Genomic DNA, 14,615 nt, shown 5'->3' with positions numbered 1-14,615 from the left:
ATAATCATGTGTGTGCAATGCCCATGTGGACTCCCTGGAACTTTAATTATGAGTGGTCTGTCATTTGAGGGTTAGGGACTGAACCCAGGAACCCAGGTCCTCTTTTAGAGCAGCCAGTCCTCTTAATAATCACCGAGCCATCTCTCCAGCAAACCCCCCTCCTCTTTTTGAGACAGGGTCTCTTTGTAGCTACAACAGCTAGCCTCGATCTCACAAAGATCTACCTGCTTCTGCTTCCCAAGTGCTAGGATTAAGGATGTATGCCACCACGCCTGGCCCCTTCTCTTTTCAAAATTTATTTTTATTTTATCTGTATGAGTATCTTGCCTGCATGTATGCATGTGGTATACGTGCATGCCTGGTAAACTCAAGAGGTCAGAAGAGGGTGTTAGATCCCTTGGGACTGGAGTTACAGATGGTTGTTAGCTGTCATGTGGATGCTGACACCAGTCCTCTGGAAAAACAGCCAGTGCTCTTAACCACTGTGCCATCTTTCCAGCCCCAAATTCCAGCTCTTCCTGATCCTGCTCATTCCTCTCTCTCCTTCCAGATATTGTTCAAATTCTTTCAAAAATCTGAATTATGTGATGAATTCTTTACATACCTATACTAGTTTCTAGAAGTATTATGCCTCCTTTGAGTTTTCAGGGAACTATTTACAATAATGATATTAAGAGATACTTCTTGGGGTTGGTTTGGTTCCCCAGCACCCACATGGTGGCTAACAACTGTTTATAACTCCAGTTCCAGGGGATTCAATGTCCTCTTCTGGCCTCTACAGGCACTGCATGTACATGGGGCACTTATACACACAGGCAAAACATCCATACACACAAAATAATTAAAAAAATTTTTTTTAGAGATACCTCTTATTTTAAAAAAATTAATGCTATTATTGTGTGTACTCATGCATGATATGTGGATGTGGGTGCCACGGTGTGCATGTAGAGGTCAGAGGACAACTTTCTGGAGTTGCTTCTCTCGTTCTACTTTTCCATGGATCCTGGGGATGGAAAGGTTGCCAGGTTTGCATGACAAGCACCTTTACCACTGAGCTGTCTCACCCAGCCTGAGATACCTTTTACTGAGTACTCCAGTACTCCATCTTGTTCAAACCCTTTAATGTACTTTACATCCTTTTATTTTCCTAACAAACCTATAAGAGCTATTTTTCTCATTAAAAAAAAGTATTTTATTTATTATTTCTATTTTATGTGTATGTGTGTTATGCCTGCATGTAGGTAAATGCACCCGTGTTGTGCAATGCCCACAGAGGACAGAAGAGGCTGCTGGATCCCTGGAACTGGAGATACGGTTGTTAACTGCTATGTGGGTACTGGGAATTGAACCCAGATCTTCTGCAAGAACAGTTTTTTTTTGTTTTTTGGTCTTTTTGAGACAGGGTCTCTCTGTAGCCCCAGCTGTCCTGAAACTCACTATGTAGACCAGGCTGGCCTTGAACTCAGAGATCAGCCTGCCTCTGCCTCCTGAGTGCTAGGATTAAAGGTGTGTATCACCACACCGGGCCAGTCAGTGTTCTTAACCACTGAGCCATCTCTCCAGCCCCTAACCGGACCAGTCAGTGTTCTTAACCACTGAGCCATCTCTCCAGCCCCTATTTTCCTCATTTTAAAGATGAAGAAACTAAAACTCTAAGACTTAACTAGCCCAAGGTCATGCAGTGTATACATAAAGGTGGTGACAAAATCTCACATTTTTCTGATGTCAGCTAAAACATTATTACCATATTTCAAAAGCCTCCCACCTCAGGTGCTGGGGAGATGGCTCAGTTGGTAAATGCTGGCCACGTAAGCATGAATTTGGATCCCTATCAACCATGTAAAAGCTGGGTATATAGGGCTGGAGTGGGTGATTGGTTAAGAGCACTTACCGCTCTTGTAGAGGACCTGGCTTCAGTTCCTAGCACCCACACAGTGGCTCAGGCTTGCCTATAACTCCAGTTCCAGGGAACCCAATGCCCTCTTCTGGCCTCCTCAGGCTCCTGCACATACACAGCACACATACTTATATAGGGTCACACACATATACATGTGCCCATAAATCCTAGCACTAGGGGGTGAGTGGGTGCTGGTAGTGTAGAGATTCTGCAGATCCCTGGTGCTTTCTGGCCAGCCAGTCTGGCTAATTGGTGAGCTCAGACTTCAGTGAGACCCTGCCTCAAAAAGGAAGATGGAAAGTGATAGAGGAAAGATACCTGATATCTACCTAGCCTCTGCATGTACACACTCTTTCTTATTCTCCCTGCCCCCCAATTTCCCATCACCTTCTCCCATCTTTTTTTTCAAAAGGCTCTGGCTATGTAGTTGAGGTTGGATGGGATGTAGTTATACAGCCGACACTAGCCTCAAATTTGTAATTCTCCTGTCTCTGCCTACAAAGTACTGGGATTACAGATTTGTGCCACCACACTAGGCATCCCCTGAATTCTTAAAAGAACTGCCTTTCTAAATACAAGATGAGGCGTCTTCAAAGAGTATTTGACGAAATTTTAGTTTGATGTGCTTCTAGAAAAACACACATGGCAAGGCTAGATGTAATATGCTGCCTTTCAGATTAGAGAGTCACAGAATATTGGCATTTTGGAGTCTGAGGACTACAGGGCAAACAAACTGGTTTTATTTTGGGTAAGCCAGCATTTCCAGGCTTACTCAAGAACTCCCTTTTCACTTAACACCAAAATCCCCTAAAAGGCTGTGGGGATGCCCTCTGGGGATCACTGGCCAGGTGCCACTGACAGGGCTCTGGTTTCCCTCCTGCACTCTGCTTGCCCACCTGCTTTCTTCCAAGGCCACATCATTCCTACCTCATCACATTTCTCACTGGTCAGTAGATCCACAGCTTGCCTTCCAGCATCCCCCTCATCCTGAGACAGATGTTCTTCAGGGGCTGTCAGAATCAAAGGGTCCTCCACCATTCACACCAAACTCCGCCTGACACCTGGGAAGATGAAGCTCCCCTGGGTTTGCCTCTGTGAGGATATTGTATTTTTACCTGGAATGTTTTTTTCTCAAGGGCAGGGCAAGCTATAAATGGCTCACACAACCAACAGCAGCATTTCCTTTTTGTGTTTGTTTTTGAAACAGGATCTCACTATGTAACCCTGGCTGGAACTCAAAATGTAGACCAGGCTGGCCTTGAACTCAGAGATTTGTCTGCCTCTACATCCTGAGTGCTGGGATTAAAGACACCATCACTCTGTGTTTAGTTGAGATGGATCTCACAATGTAGCCCAGGATGGCCCTACATTCCCAATCTTGCTTAACCTCCCCACTTTCCTCTTGTTGCTGCTTAGATTACATGCTTAGTGTTTCCTTTTCTACAGTTTAAAGGGCCAGAAGGTTCTATAAGGCTCACTATAGTAAGTCTTCAGAGGCCCCCTCAGACAAAAGCAGTGTCACTTATTACATGATTCTGCTCCATTTTGTTCCAGTTTTAGTTCAGGTACTGCCAAAGCAAGCATGGCTGATTCTCTTGGTCTTTTCCTTGACTCTATAGTCTAGACTGGTCTGAAACTCACACCAATCCTACTGCCTCACCCTTCTAAGTGCTAGGATAATAGGCATGAGCTACCATACCTGGCTGTTACTCAATATATAGGTATATTTTTTATGTGTTACTGTATGCAGATGTGCATGCATGTGTGTGCATGTGCATGTGCAGGCCAGCGGTTGAGTTGGTTGTCCTTCTCAATCACTGTTCACCTTATTATTTTTTTTTTTGCCTTTTTTGAGACAGGGTCTCCTTGTAGCCCCAGCTGTCCTGGAACTCACCATGTAGACCAGGCTGGCCTCAAACTCACAGAGATCCGCCTGCCTCTGCTTCCCGAGTGCTGGGATTAAAGGTGTGTGCCACCACGCCCGGCTTTACTTATTACCTTTTTATTTTATGTGTATGAGTGTATTGCCTGCATGTACATAGGTGTACCCGTGTTGTGCAATGCTTGAGGTCAGAAAGGTGTTGGATCCCCTGGAACTGGAACTAGAGACGGCTGTGGTTGTTAGTCATCATGTGGGTGCTAGGAATCAAACCCAGGGCCTCTGCAGGAGTATTCAGTGCTCTTAACCACCGAGCCATCTCTTTCTAGCCCCTACATCTGACTTTTTTTTTTTTTTTTTTTTTTTTTTTTGGTCTTTTTGAGACAGGGTCTCTCTGTAGCCCCAGCTGACCTGGAATTCGCTACGTAGACCAGGCTGGCCTCGAACTCACAGAGATCCGCCTGCTTCTGCCTCCCGAGTGCTGGGACTAAAGGCGTGCGTCATCACGCCCGGCCCTGACTTTTTTACATAAAGACTGAGGATTGAACTCAGGTCCTCATGCTTCATAGCAAATGCCTTACTGTTTGAGTCATCTCCTCAGCCTGATTGTATATGTGTATAGTTTGTGTCTATGCACACATGTACATGTGACACTAGAGGATGATATCAGGTTTTTTTCCTCAGCCACTTTTCATCCTCATGTTTAAAATTTTTTATATCTTTATCTATTTTGAGCATGTTTATGTATGTGCATGTATCTGTCATGGCGCACACGTGGAAGTCAGAGGGCAACTTGCAGCAGTCGATTTTCTCATTCCACCATGTGGGTCCTGGGGATTGAACTTAGTCTACCTTGATTTTTGAGACAGAGTCTCTCACTGAACCTGGAGCTCACACACTTGGCTAAAGTAGTTGGCTGGTGAGCTTCAGGGATGTCTGTCTTCACGCCCCTACTGGGGTTATAGTGTGCTGTGCCCAGCTTTTCGCATGGGTGCTGGGTCTTTGACTGCAGGTCCTCATGTTTGCACACCAAGCATTTTACCAACTGAGCCATCTCCCTGTCCCTATAAATATATATGTATTTTTTATTATATGTTTATTACATTTTTATTTATTTAGTATGTTATGTGTACCTATGTTATGGAGCATGTGTGGAGGCCAGAAGACAGCTTAAAGGAATCAGTTCTCTTCTTCCACCATGTGGGTCCTGGGGATCTGACTGGCCCCCAATATTTTTGATATACGTTTGGAACTCACTATGCAGACCAGGCTAGTCTCAACCTCATAGAGATCTACCTGCCTCTGCCTCCTGAGTGCTGGGATTACAGGCTACAGGCGTGAGTCACCATGCCCAGCTTGATATACTTTATTTCTAATTACAGTCTTTTCTTTTCAGGCTTTATCTATGGATGCCCCAAGTCTTGAAGACTAGCTTTTAGCTTTCTTCCATCCCATGCTCTTTTTCCCCAAGATAATTTCCTTGCAGCTTTGTGTGGCTCACATTAAGTGATCACACTATTATGACCACATTAATGCTGCTCCCAGCTGAGCCAGATAGTATACTCTGACTAGGCTCCTTTCTTATCACAATTCTGTATTTTTTGCAGATTTAATAACTATGTTTATTATGTGATGCTAGAGATAGTACCTGGGGCCTTACACATGCTAGGAAGTGTTCTATCGCCAAACTATAAGTATCCTCAGCCCAGTGTCTCAGTTTTTCATGTATTTACCATCAACACAGAAACTAGACCAGTAACCTACAGATTACTCCCAAGACATTCAAATAGACTACATAACTGTCTTTTTTCTTTTTTTTTTTTTTGAGGGTGGGGTGGGGGGTAAGGTTTCATTCTGTAGCTCAGGCTGGCCTCAAACTCACTATGTAGTTTAGACTGGCCTCAGACTTGAAGTGATCCCCCTGCCTCAATGCTGAGGTTACAAGTATGAGCCACCATACCTGGCTCCACTGTAATCTTAAAGCCGTCTCTCCAGAGAATCTTTTGACTTGCTGCATACCCATCTGAATCATGCTTCATCTTGGTCCCAATTCCCTTTGCCTATTCATGTTGGATCCTTTTCCCACATTCCGTTTCTCTTCCTCACTCATTGTGAAGAAGCAAGTCTACTAGCAGATTTCACTTGGTTGTTTGGTATGTTCATCTCAGCCAGATGGTTTCCACTCACCTGAAGCTTCCTGGGCTTCCAGGCAAGCTAAAATGCCTGCTTTACTCTACTGATAATACAGACTTTCAGGTCATCAGGCTTTTTTATTCTCCCCTTTGGTTTGACAAATACTTTCTTCACTTTTTTTTCTTTGCTTTTTAATTATCTTTTCCTCTTGAATTTTTCCTTTAATTCTTTAAAAATTGTATTACACTTATTTGTGTGTGTGTGCACGTGCACATGTAATACAGAATTTGTGTAGGTCAGAGGAAAACTTGTGGGATTCTGTTTTCTTCTACCATGTGAGTGGATCAAACTCAGGTTATCAGGCTTGGTGGCAAATGCCTTTACTCATTGACCCATGTTGCTGGTCCTTTTTTTTTTTTTTTACTTATCTAGCTATTTAAAAAAAATTATTATTATTATTGCCATGTGGGTTCTGGGATTCGAACCCAGGTGTTCTGCAAGAACAACCAGTGTTCTTAACCACTGAGCCATCTCTCCAGCCCCATTATTTGGTCTTTTTTGAGACAGGATCTCCCTATAGTCCCAGCTGGCCTGGAACTCACTATGTATACCAGGCCAGCCTTAAACTCACAGAGCTCTATCTGCCTGCCTCTGCCTTCTGAGTGGTGGGATTAAAGGCGTGCACCACCATGCCCAGCTTGACTTGATTGATTTCTGATAGTTCTCATTATGTAGTCCTGTTTGGCCTGAAACTTGCTTTGTAGACAAGGGTGCTGTACACATACACACACACACACACACACACACACACACACACACACACGTTATTTTTATGTGTATGAGTATATTGGTATATTGCCTAAATGCATGTAAGTGCGCAAATGTCGTGCAATGCCCGTGGAGGTCAGAAGAGGGCAACAGATCCCCTGGAACTGGAGTTATGGAGGGTTGTTAGTTGTCATGTGGGTGCTGGAAATCAAACCTGGGTCTTCTGCAAGAGCAGCCAGTGCTCTCAACCATTGAGCCATCTTCTCCAGCCCCCAACAATCCTCCTGCTTCTGCTCCCCAAGTATTGGTATTATAGGCATGTGCCACCATGTCTGGTTAACTCTAGATTTATAAAATCTGGACATCAGTGTTCTAATTCATGAAATGGGGAAAACAGCAACCCCTGCACAGGTGGTAGACAATAACTGCATACTTAGCCACCTGTCCAGCCCAGCATTCTTCCTGGGTTGGGAGCACAGAGGGGTGATATGTAGAATTGTTTATACTTGATCTTAGACAAAAAAACTGAGAAGTGATTATATAGATGGGTTAAGGCCATACCATGGCAATTCAAGGGTGGCCCTAATTCTTCCATTTATTTAGTCATTACCACCTGTCTATGTAATGGATTCTGTATTTATACTTCTCACTGCATAAGGTGACTTTATATATCCTAACATACTTTCTTCCAGTGTGCAGATAAGACTTCTGATTTCCAGTCCTGGGTGGCTTATATAGTACATGCTCTGTCACCTACACTTCAGACCGGCAGAGCCTAGTCCACATTTTCTCCCCACTCTGATGTCTTCTAATGGAAAGGTCTTAACTCCTTCACATTCACCTAAACAGCCCTGGCCACATTCTGTCAGTGGCAACAGGGGTGGGAAAGAGAACTGGGCAGCTGAAATTCCTCTTAGCCACACTCCTTGTCCTGTGACTGTCATGACGTCTGCACTGGCCACATGACTTGGGACCTTCTCCCTGGGGACACCTGGAACCAGGACATCAGGCTTGGCAACGATTCAGAACTGAAGTAAAATTGGCTGGCAGAGCCCAGCCCAACCTCCAGCTGCTGCTTCTTGCCTGGGAGATTATTCCTTTTGCTTTCTGATTGCTGACGAAAGCTATGAACTTTTCAGAGAAAGAACCATTTGTAGGTCTCCCTTCAGGGCAGGATTAGGAAAGGGTGTGGGTGTTTGGTAGAGGGTGAGGGGCACCAACTCACCTAATTAATTGAGCACAGGGTTGTATAGCACTCAGTTATTCTGACAAATTTTCTGATAGGATACCAGCAATAAAAGGTTAAAAGTATTACTGGTAAGCACCAATAACCAAATGATGAAAGGCTATGTTTTAGATAGAAGTTCCCACATATGGAGCATAAAGATGAAATGAGGGGACAGAGTATGGCCAGAGAAGGCAGCAACAGTGGTATGAGGGCTGAATGATTCCCCAACTCCATTAACTGCTATGGGCACCTGCAACTCCACTGGAACCTGGCCCTCTGGCTTGGGTGGGAGCCTAGGACCCCTGCCATCCTGGTAAGCCCACTCTACCATGAGCCCCCTGGCTTCCTTTTTCTGAGACACTGAGTCATTTCCTTTCTCCGGCTCTTACCTTTGAGCCTTCCTTTTCCCCTCCCTGCAGAAGTGACTCACTGCTGAAGTGTTGGGTGACACAAGGATCAAGGACGGATGATAAAAATACTCCCAATTGTGTAATGGAGGGGATGCAAAGGTTTTACACTGAAAGTTGAAGCACCAGCCAGGAACCCTGAAGGTAGGGTGGTAGTGATGGCCATGGCTTTGTCTCTTTGGAGAAGCAGAGCAAAGAATGGATTTAAAACAGAAGGTAAGCCTGACAGATTTACTGGACCTGTTTGTTTTGCCCTTTCAAATGTGTATTTCTGAGAAAAGCAGTACAGGCATTTAGCATGACAACCTGTTTCACAGTGAGGGAGCCAGAAAAAAGGTACTGGTCAGGAAGTAGGGAGAAGACAAGCCTTTCCTACTACTATCAGCCCTAGGGAGCCTGGCCAGGGTCTCAAGGGTTACTTCTTTCTGGGTGCTCTTTCTAGTGCAAATGACTGTACTTTACCAGTGTGGGAATGGTGAGTGAGGCCAAGATGACAGAGAGGCTCCAAGCTGGTCACCGCCCTGACAACATGAGGCCCTGAGAACAGGGTCCCCCAAATCTGCCCTGTGTGCAAAGTGGCCTTCCCAGATGAAAACTCACCTTCCTTCACCCCAATTCACTGGCAGGGTGGATGAAAACCAGACAGTTTCTTCTTCTAATTATTCTTCATGGACCTCATAGGCTGAGCAAAACAAAATACAGTTTTCTCTAAAGGACAACTCCCTGGCGAGGTTACAAATTATTCATACAGAGTGTTCCAGGCCAGCCAGGGATTCACAATGAGATCCTGTCTGGAAAAAAAAGTAAAGAGAAGAGCCAGGCATGGTGGCTCATACCTGTAATCTCAGTACTTGGGAGGCTGGAGACTTGCCATGAGTTCAAGGCCAGGCTGGGCTACTGGGCTACATTGAGTTCCACACTATCGTGTGCTACATACAGAGTGTGATCCTATCTAAAGAAAAAAAAAGGAAGGAAGGGAAGGAGGGAGAAGTGTGTTTAGAAGGTGTCACAACAAGAGAATTCATGCTATGAAACCTTAATTCTCCAGGAAACGAAGGCAGGAAAAGGCAGCAGCTTTGTAAGTTGCTGCTATTATTCTAGAAGAATAAGAAACTTGGCTGAGCAGAAATGGTCTTTGCTCTCTGCCGGCTCCTCCTCCAGGAGCCTTGCCTCTCCAACACAAATGTGTACACATACACACACACACACACACACACACACACACACACACACACGGCCTGCCCCTCTTTGGGAGAGTGTAAGACCCAGAGCAGAGAGCCCCTGAAAGGCCCCTTCCTTTATCAGCGAGTTACTGGCCAGGGGAAGAAGAGGCTCTACAATACTGATGTGGGTTCCTGGCACCAGGGGAACAGTTTATGGAAACCCTCCCCAAGCATGCACCTGACCACACGTCCTCTTGTTACCGTTGCCATCACCATGGAGAGGCTGGGGAGCTACTGCCAGATTCTGGCTGACCTGGCACCTCAGACAAAGATGATGTCCAGTGACTCCCACCCCAAATCCCTACAAATACTGGCAGACATGACTCTAGGCCAAGCTGTCCTTATGTGGCACAAAGGGTAGCTTCCCAAACTCACCCGAGCAGGCAGTGGGAAGGGAGGCGCCAGCAAGCCGAAGGAGGCTTTTCTCAACTGATCATCTTGGGAAAAGCCAGATACAAATTTCATGGCTGGAATGCAAGGGTTGTGAAATGCTGAAGAAGCCCCAAAGAGGGCCAAGGACTCTCCTTCCAGGAAGGCAGTGGGAGGAGGGCAGGCAACAGGGAGTGGGAAAAGAGCAGGTTACCCAGAGGGGCTGCCTTTCTGGGAAGTGGGAAATATGGCCCCCAGAAAGAAAGAAATCCCCTGGCCTTGAGGTGGTGGATGGGCTAGAGATAGGGTTATGTCTGTTTCTGAACAAGAGGAAAACAAGGCCCATGTCAAAAAGTAATTTTGCTATAAATGAGCCAGTTATAACACAGCTTATTATTTCTGGAATTTGGAAACACTGTGGCTAATGAGAGGTCCTCCTTAGATTTAAATAAGCACAGTAATCTAACCTGGAACCTCACTTGTCCTTGGTGTCATGTGAGCTTGTGTCATGTCACACTACAACTAGCTCCATGAGTTCCACTAGGGAGGTTCAGGGCCATGGTCTGTATCACCCTCATAGGGTATCTGAGCATAGGGCAAGTAAGACATGGTTAAGCTTGCCCTAAGCTGGGCGTCCTGGCACAAACCTTTAATTCCAGCACTTGGGAGGCAGAGGCAGGTTGATCTCTATGAGATCAAGGGCAGCCTGGTATACAAAGTGAGTTCCAGGTCCAGCTGGGGCTATAGGAAGATGCTGTTTTAAAAACAAAACAACATCGGGCATGGTGGCACACGCCTTTAATCCCAGCACTCGGGAGGCTGAGGCAGGCAGATCTCTGTGAGTTCAAGGCCAGCCTGGTCTACATGGTGAGTTTCAGGACAGTTGGGGCTACAGGGAGACCCTGTCTCAAACAGACAAAAAAAAAAAACAAACAAAAATGATTGCTCTGAGCTACTTATTAGCTTCCTTACAGCTCAGTTTTTTTCTTCTGTAAAAGGCAAATATATAAGACTACTTCATACAGTGGCTACAAGGACGAATTAAATTAATATTGGTATCAAGTGTTGGCCACTGTGGACGTATGAAATTGGCAAGTGCCCAATTCCCCAAATAGGCCAGAACCCAGCTGCTGATTCCCAGGTCTGATGAGCTGTTCTAATCCAATCCATCTCTGTAGTCACCTCAGACCATATCCAGCCCCACAAAGACTATGCATCAGGGCTGCCTAGCCCCAAAGCCCTGACTAAGGGAAAACTGGACAGGCAAACAAGACAGGGCCCATGCTGTGATGGCTGTTTCCCAAAGGGAAAAGAGTAAACATTGGTGGCCAGCACATTTTGGGTCGGCTTTCTCCATCATGATCTTTATGGTGTGTCTGAAAGAGGGTCAGGTCCCAGAGTGGGCAGCACAGATATTACAATTATGTTTGCTGGTCTCAACTAAGTCAGTCCTTGTCAATCCTGAGACAAAAGAAAACGAGATTCTGGGAGACCTGAGGGTATGCTGGAGAATCGTCTTGGCAAGGGAGGGGAGGAGAAACCATTGTTTAACTGGTTGTTAACAAATTGGTAACCAGCATCAAGAATCTCAGAGATGTTCTGACCCCTCCAGAAATCAGATTCCAGCACTCTGGGGACTTGATTGGGCACTTGAACAGGGGAGATGACTCCTTTGATCTATTCCCACCCATCTCTGTATTTCAGCCAATGGAGGGCAAAGGGTGAGGTAAAGGGTGTAGTCTCTCTGCCATGTGCCCAGACCTGCTGCCTCATTGCCCAGTTGTGGTATTTATAGGAAGCGAGAGCTTGTGCCCCTTGCAGTGTCTAGAAGCACAGTAGCGAGACAGCCAAGACAGAGAGTGAGAGATCAAACAGGGTCAACGAGGGGCATTTCTGCAGGAGCCCTTCCCCTGTGCCACAAACCCTGGCTTTGAAGAGATGAGAGTGCATCTGGAAGGTGACAGTTTCCACATTTGGGGCAATCTGCTTGAGGCTGCTGGACTACTAGTTCTTCTGACCCACCAGCAGTGCCAAAGAGGCCCAGAGCAAAAAGCCATGCTCAGGGCCAGGGGAGGAGTGTGGTCCTGGGTCAGGGTCCAGACTGCAAGTGGAGAGCTTCCAGATGCCCTATAACCCAGCTTGAACATCTGCTACTGCCAGGGCAAGACCCAGGTGGCTCAAGGAGCCCATAACTTCAGGCCAGCTGGCTGGAGAAACACACCAGCTAGCAGCTGAAGGCTGTTCTGTGTGGCAGTGTAGGCCTCTCCATGAGCTTGCTAGAAAACTCAGTTCTGGCTTCTGGATGGCAGGTTCACAAGGTAAGCCACACTGGACAGAAGTGTGCCCAGAGGAACTCTCCCTACACTATGATCTGCTCCTAGACTGTGTCCTCAATGTCAACCAGTCAGGCTTCTCTTCCTCTAAATCCCTTTAGCAGCTTCCCAGGCTGCTTACAGTTATAGGTGCATTCCCTTTGTCTTCCTCCTCCTCCAAGCTGCCTCCCTAACTACTCCTGATAAAAAAATATTTTTATTGTGTGTGTGTGTGTGTGTGTGTGAGAGAGAGAGCGAGAGAGAGAGAGAGAGAGAGAGAGAGAGAGAGAGAGAGAGAGAGGCCAGTGGCCTCGGAAGCTCACTGAGCTGGAGTTTCAAGCAGTTGTAAGCCACCTGACATGGGTACTGGGAATTGAACTCCAGTCCTCTGTTAAGCAGCATGCGCTCTTAACCACCGAGCCATCTCTCCAGCCCCCATGCTGTCTTTTCAATCATGTGCTGCATCACTGTTGTTTCTGGGGATCATGAATCAGCAACTGGAGCTTGACTCCAAAGCTGTGGTCATTTCCAACAAACTGCATGTGCAGCCAGACTTATGCCATTAACAGTTCACTGTTTTCATTCATGCACTCCGGAAAGGAAGACCCTGTGCACCTTAGATATCTCCCTGGGCTTGAGGATGCCACTCAGCAAGCATGCCATAAAGACTTCTTAGAAGGTGGGTGGATTACCCTAGTCTTGCAGGATTAGCCAAGCTCCCTTTACATTCAATGTACAGCAACTTCCTCCCTGGCAGGCAAGGTTCCTGCTGAGTTGCCAGGGCCTAGGCATCCCTTGCCAGCAACTATTCTCTAGACCTGACCCAAGACAAGGCAAGAAGAAAGGGTGCCCAGTTCCAATCCTACGTACCACTTGCCTCCTATTAGAGAAGAGAGGTGGGCAGGAAGCAGATCTGACCTCCAGGGCTGGCCAGTCTCTCCTAAGGATTATCAGGGCCCTTAGGCAACAAAGGTCTGCAAAGAACTTCCCTTCCCTTCTTTGGGCCCCAGGGAGGAAAGGCAGGCAGGAAAAAGGGCCTCAGCAGCAGGCATGCAATACAGGGCTGGCCAGACAGGGAGGTCCCTGGGGTTGCAGCTATCAGCCGGAGACCAGGCTCCAGGAAGGAAGGAAGGGCAACTCTGGCCTAGGGAGAGATAAGGAGGGAACTGTGCTCAGCACAATGGCTCCCACAAGGCTGGGAGGCCCCCAGTCAGATTTTGCCCCAACCTGGGCTCCCTTCTGTTCACACGATCCATGTAAATATTTACTGCTGTTTACTGTCATGGTCTGCTGAGTCTCCTTTGAGGTACTTTCCTACAACCCATAGGTCTATGTTCTTCAGACCATGACTGCTCTTAAACCCAGAGACCCTGGGTCCATTCAACAAGGACTGTGGGCATTGTTCTCTCTCATGTGATCTACAAGGACAGCCCCTTAGGGGGAAAAAATCCTCTTGTCCCAGCCGTGGAACACTGGGGCACTTACGGGGTCCGGTCATGGGTGAGGCCATTCTGCCGCTGAGGGTTGATTGGTGGAAGAACAGGCTTGCTGTTGATCTCGAGTCCTCTCCTCAGAGTCTCCCGGATCTGCTCTGTGTCTGCAATGACATCATAAAACTGCCTGAAAGTCCTCTGGGCTCCCAGCAACCTCTCATCCTGTTCTTGAGGCTGTTGAAAGGCTGCTGAGCAGATCAGAGAGCAGAAAAAAGTGCAGGCAGGGAGGGCACAGTATGGGACACCAGGCTCTGAAAAGCTTTGGGTCTGAGGACCTCTGGTCCTACAGGAGACAAGTAGTAGTCTCTGGACTTCAATAGCATGTTTTCCACCATTGTTTGCCTTCCTGTGTCACAGTCTGAGGAGTACCCTCACACATGGTCCCAGACAATAACTGATTTACAAGGTCTTTGCTACTGTCCCAATCTACCAGGGGCTCTGCCCACTGATAGAGATGCTAGTAAAGGTTGCACATGCCATCCCTTAAATGGGTAGGCACAATTGCTGGGATTCTAGGTATTCAAGTAGTATCTGGCTCTGCTGTCTCTTCTCTGTGAGTTTGGGTCAATGGGACACTAAGATGATCTCTGTACCTTGACCCAGGAAACTTTGTCTCCACTGTAAGGTGAGAAAGCAGTCCCTTTATGGGATTATTTCTTTGCAAGTTACTTTGATGGTTTGGGGAGTAAAGCTTATTAGTTTTCTCTGTATTAAGATTTTTATCTAAAATTCATACTGTACATTATAAACATAAACAAAAAAGGAAATTAACATTAGTTACTCAGAGTGGGTTTAGCTGGGCATGATGGGGCACACTGGTAATCCTAGCACAAAGGAGGCTGAAATAGGAGTTTTCCAAGTCTGAGGCCAGCCTGGATTACGTGAAACAAGACGAAAGAAAAAGAA

At 46.5% G+C, this 14,615-nt stretch overlaps 1 protein-coding gene across 2 annotated transcripts in view; it reads right to left on the bottom strand.

Moving 5' to 3' along the window:
* The window catches only part of Sufu (SUFU negative regulator of hedgehog signaling), a 132,039-nt gene that overhangs the window by 22,572 nt on the left and 94,852 nt on the right, over positions 1-14,615 (bottom strand). For both annotated transcript variants that reach the window (XM_008845656.3, XM_008845657.2), the window contains exon 8: positions 13,702-13,813. In XM_008845656.3, coding sequence (XP_008843878.1) covers positions 13,702-13,813 — 112 coding nt within the window. The remainder of the gene's footprint in view (positions 1-13,701; positions 13,814-14,615) is intronic.

This window comes from Nannospalax galili, unplaced genomic scaffold (genome assembly GCF_000622305.1).
Source record: "Nannospalax galili isolate Female #2095 unplaced genomic scaffold, S.galili_v1.0 scaffold161, whole genome shotgun sequence".
NCBI lineage: Eukaryota > Metazoa > Chordata > Mammalia > Rodentia > Spalacidae > Nannospalax > Nannospalax galili.
Note: the sequence above shows the minus strand (reverse complement) of the source record. Positions and strands in the feature narration are given on the sequence as shown.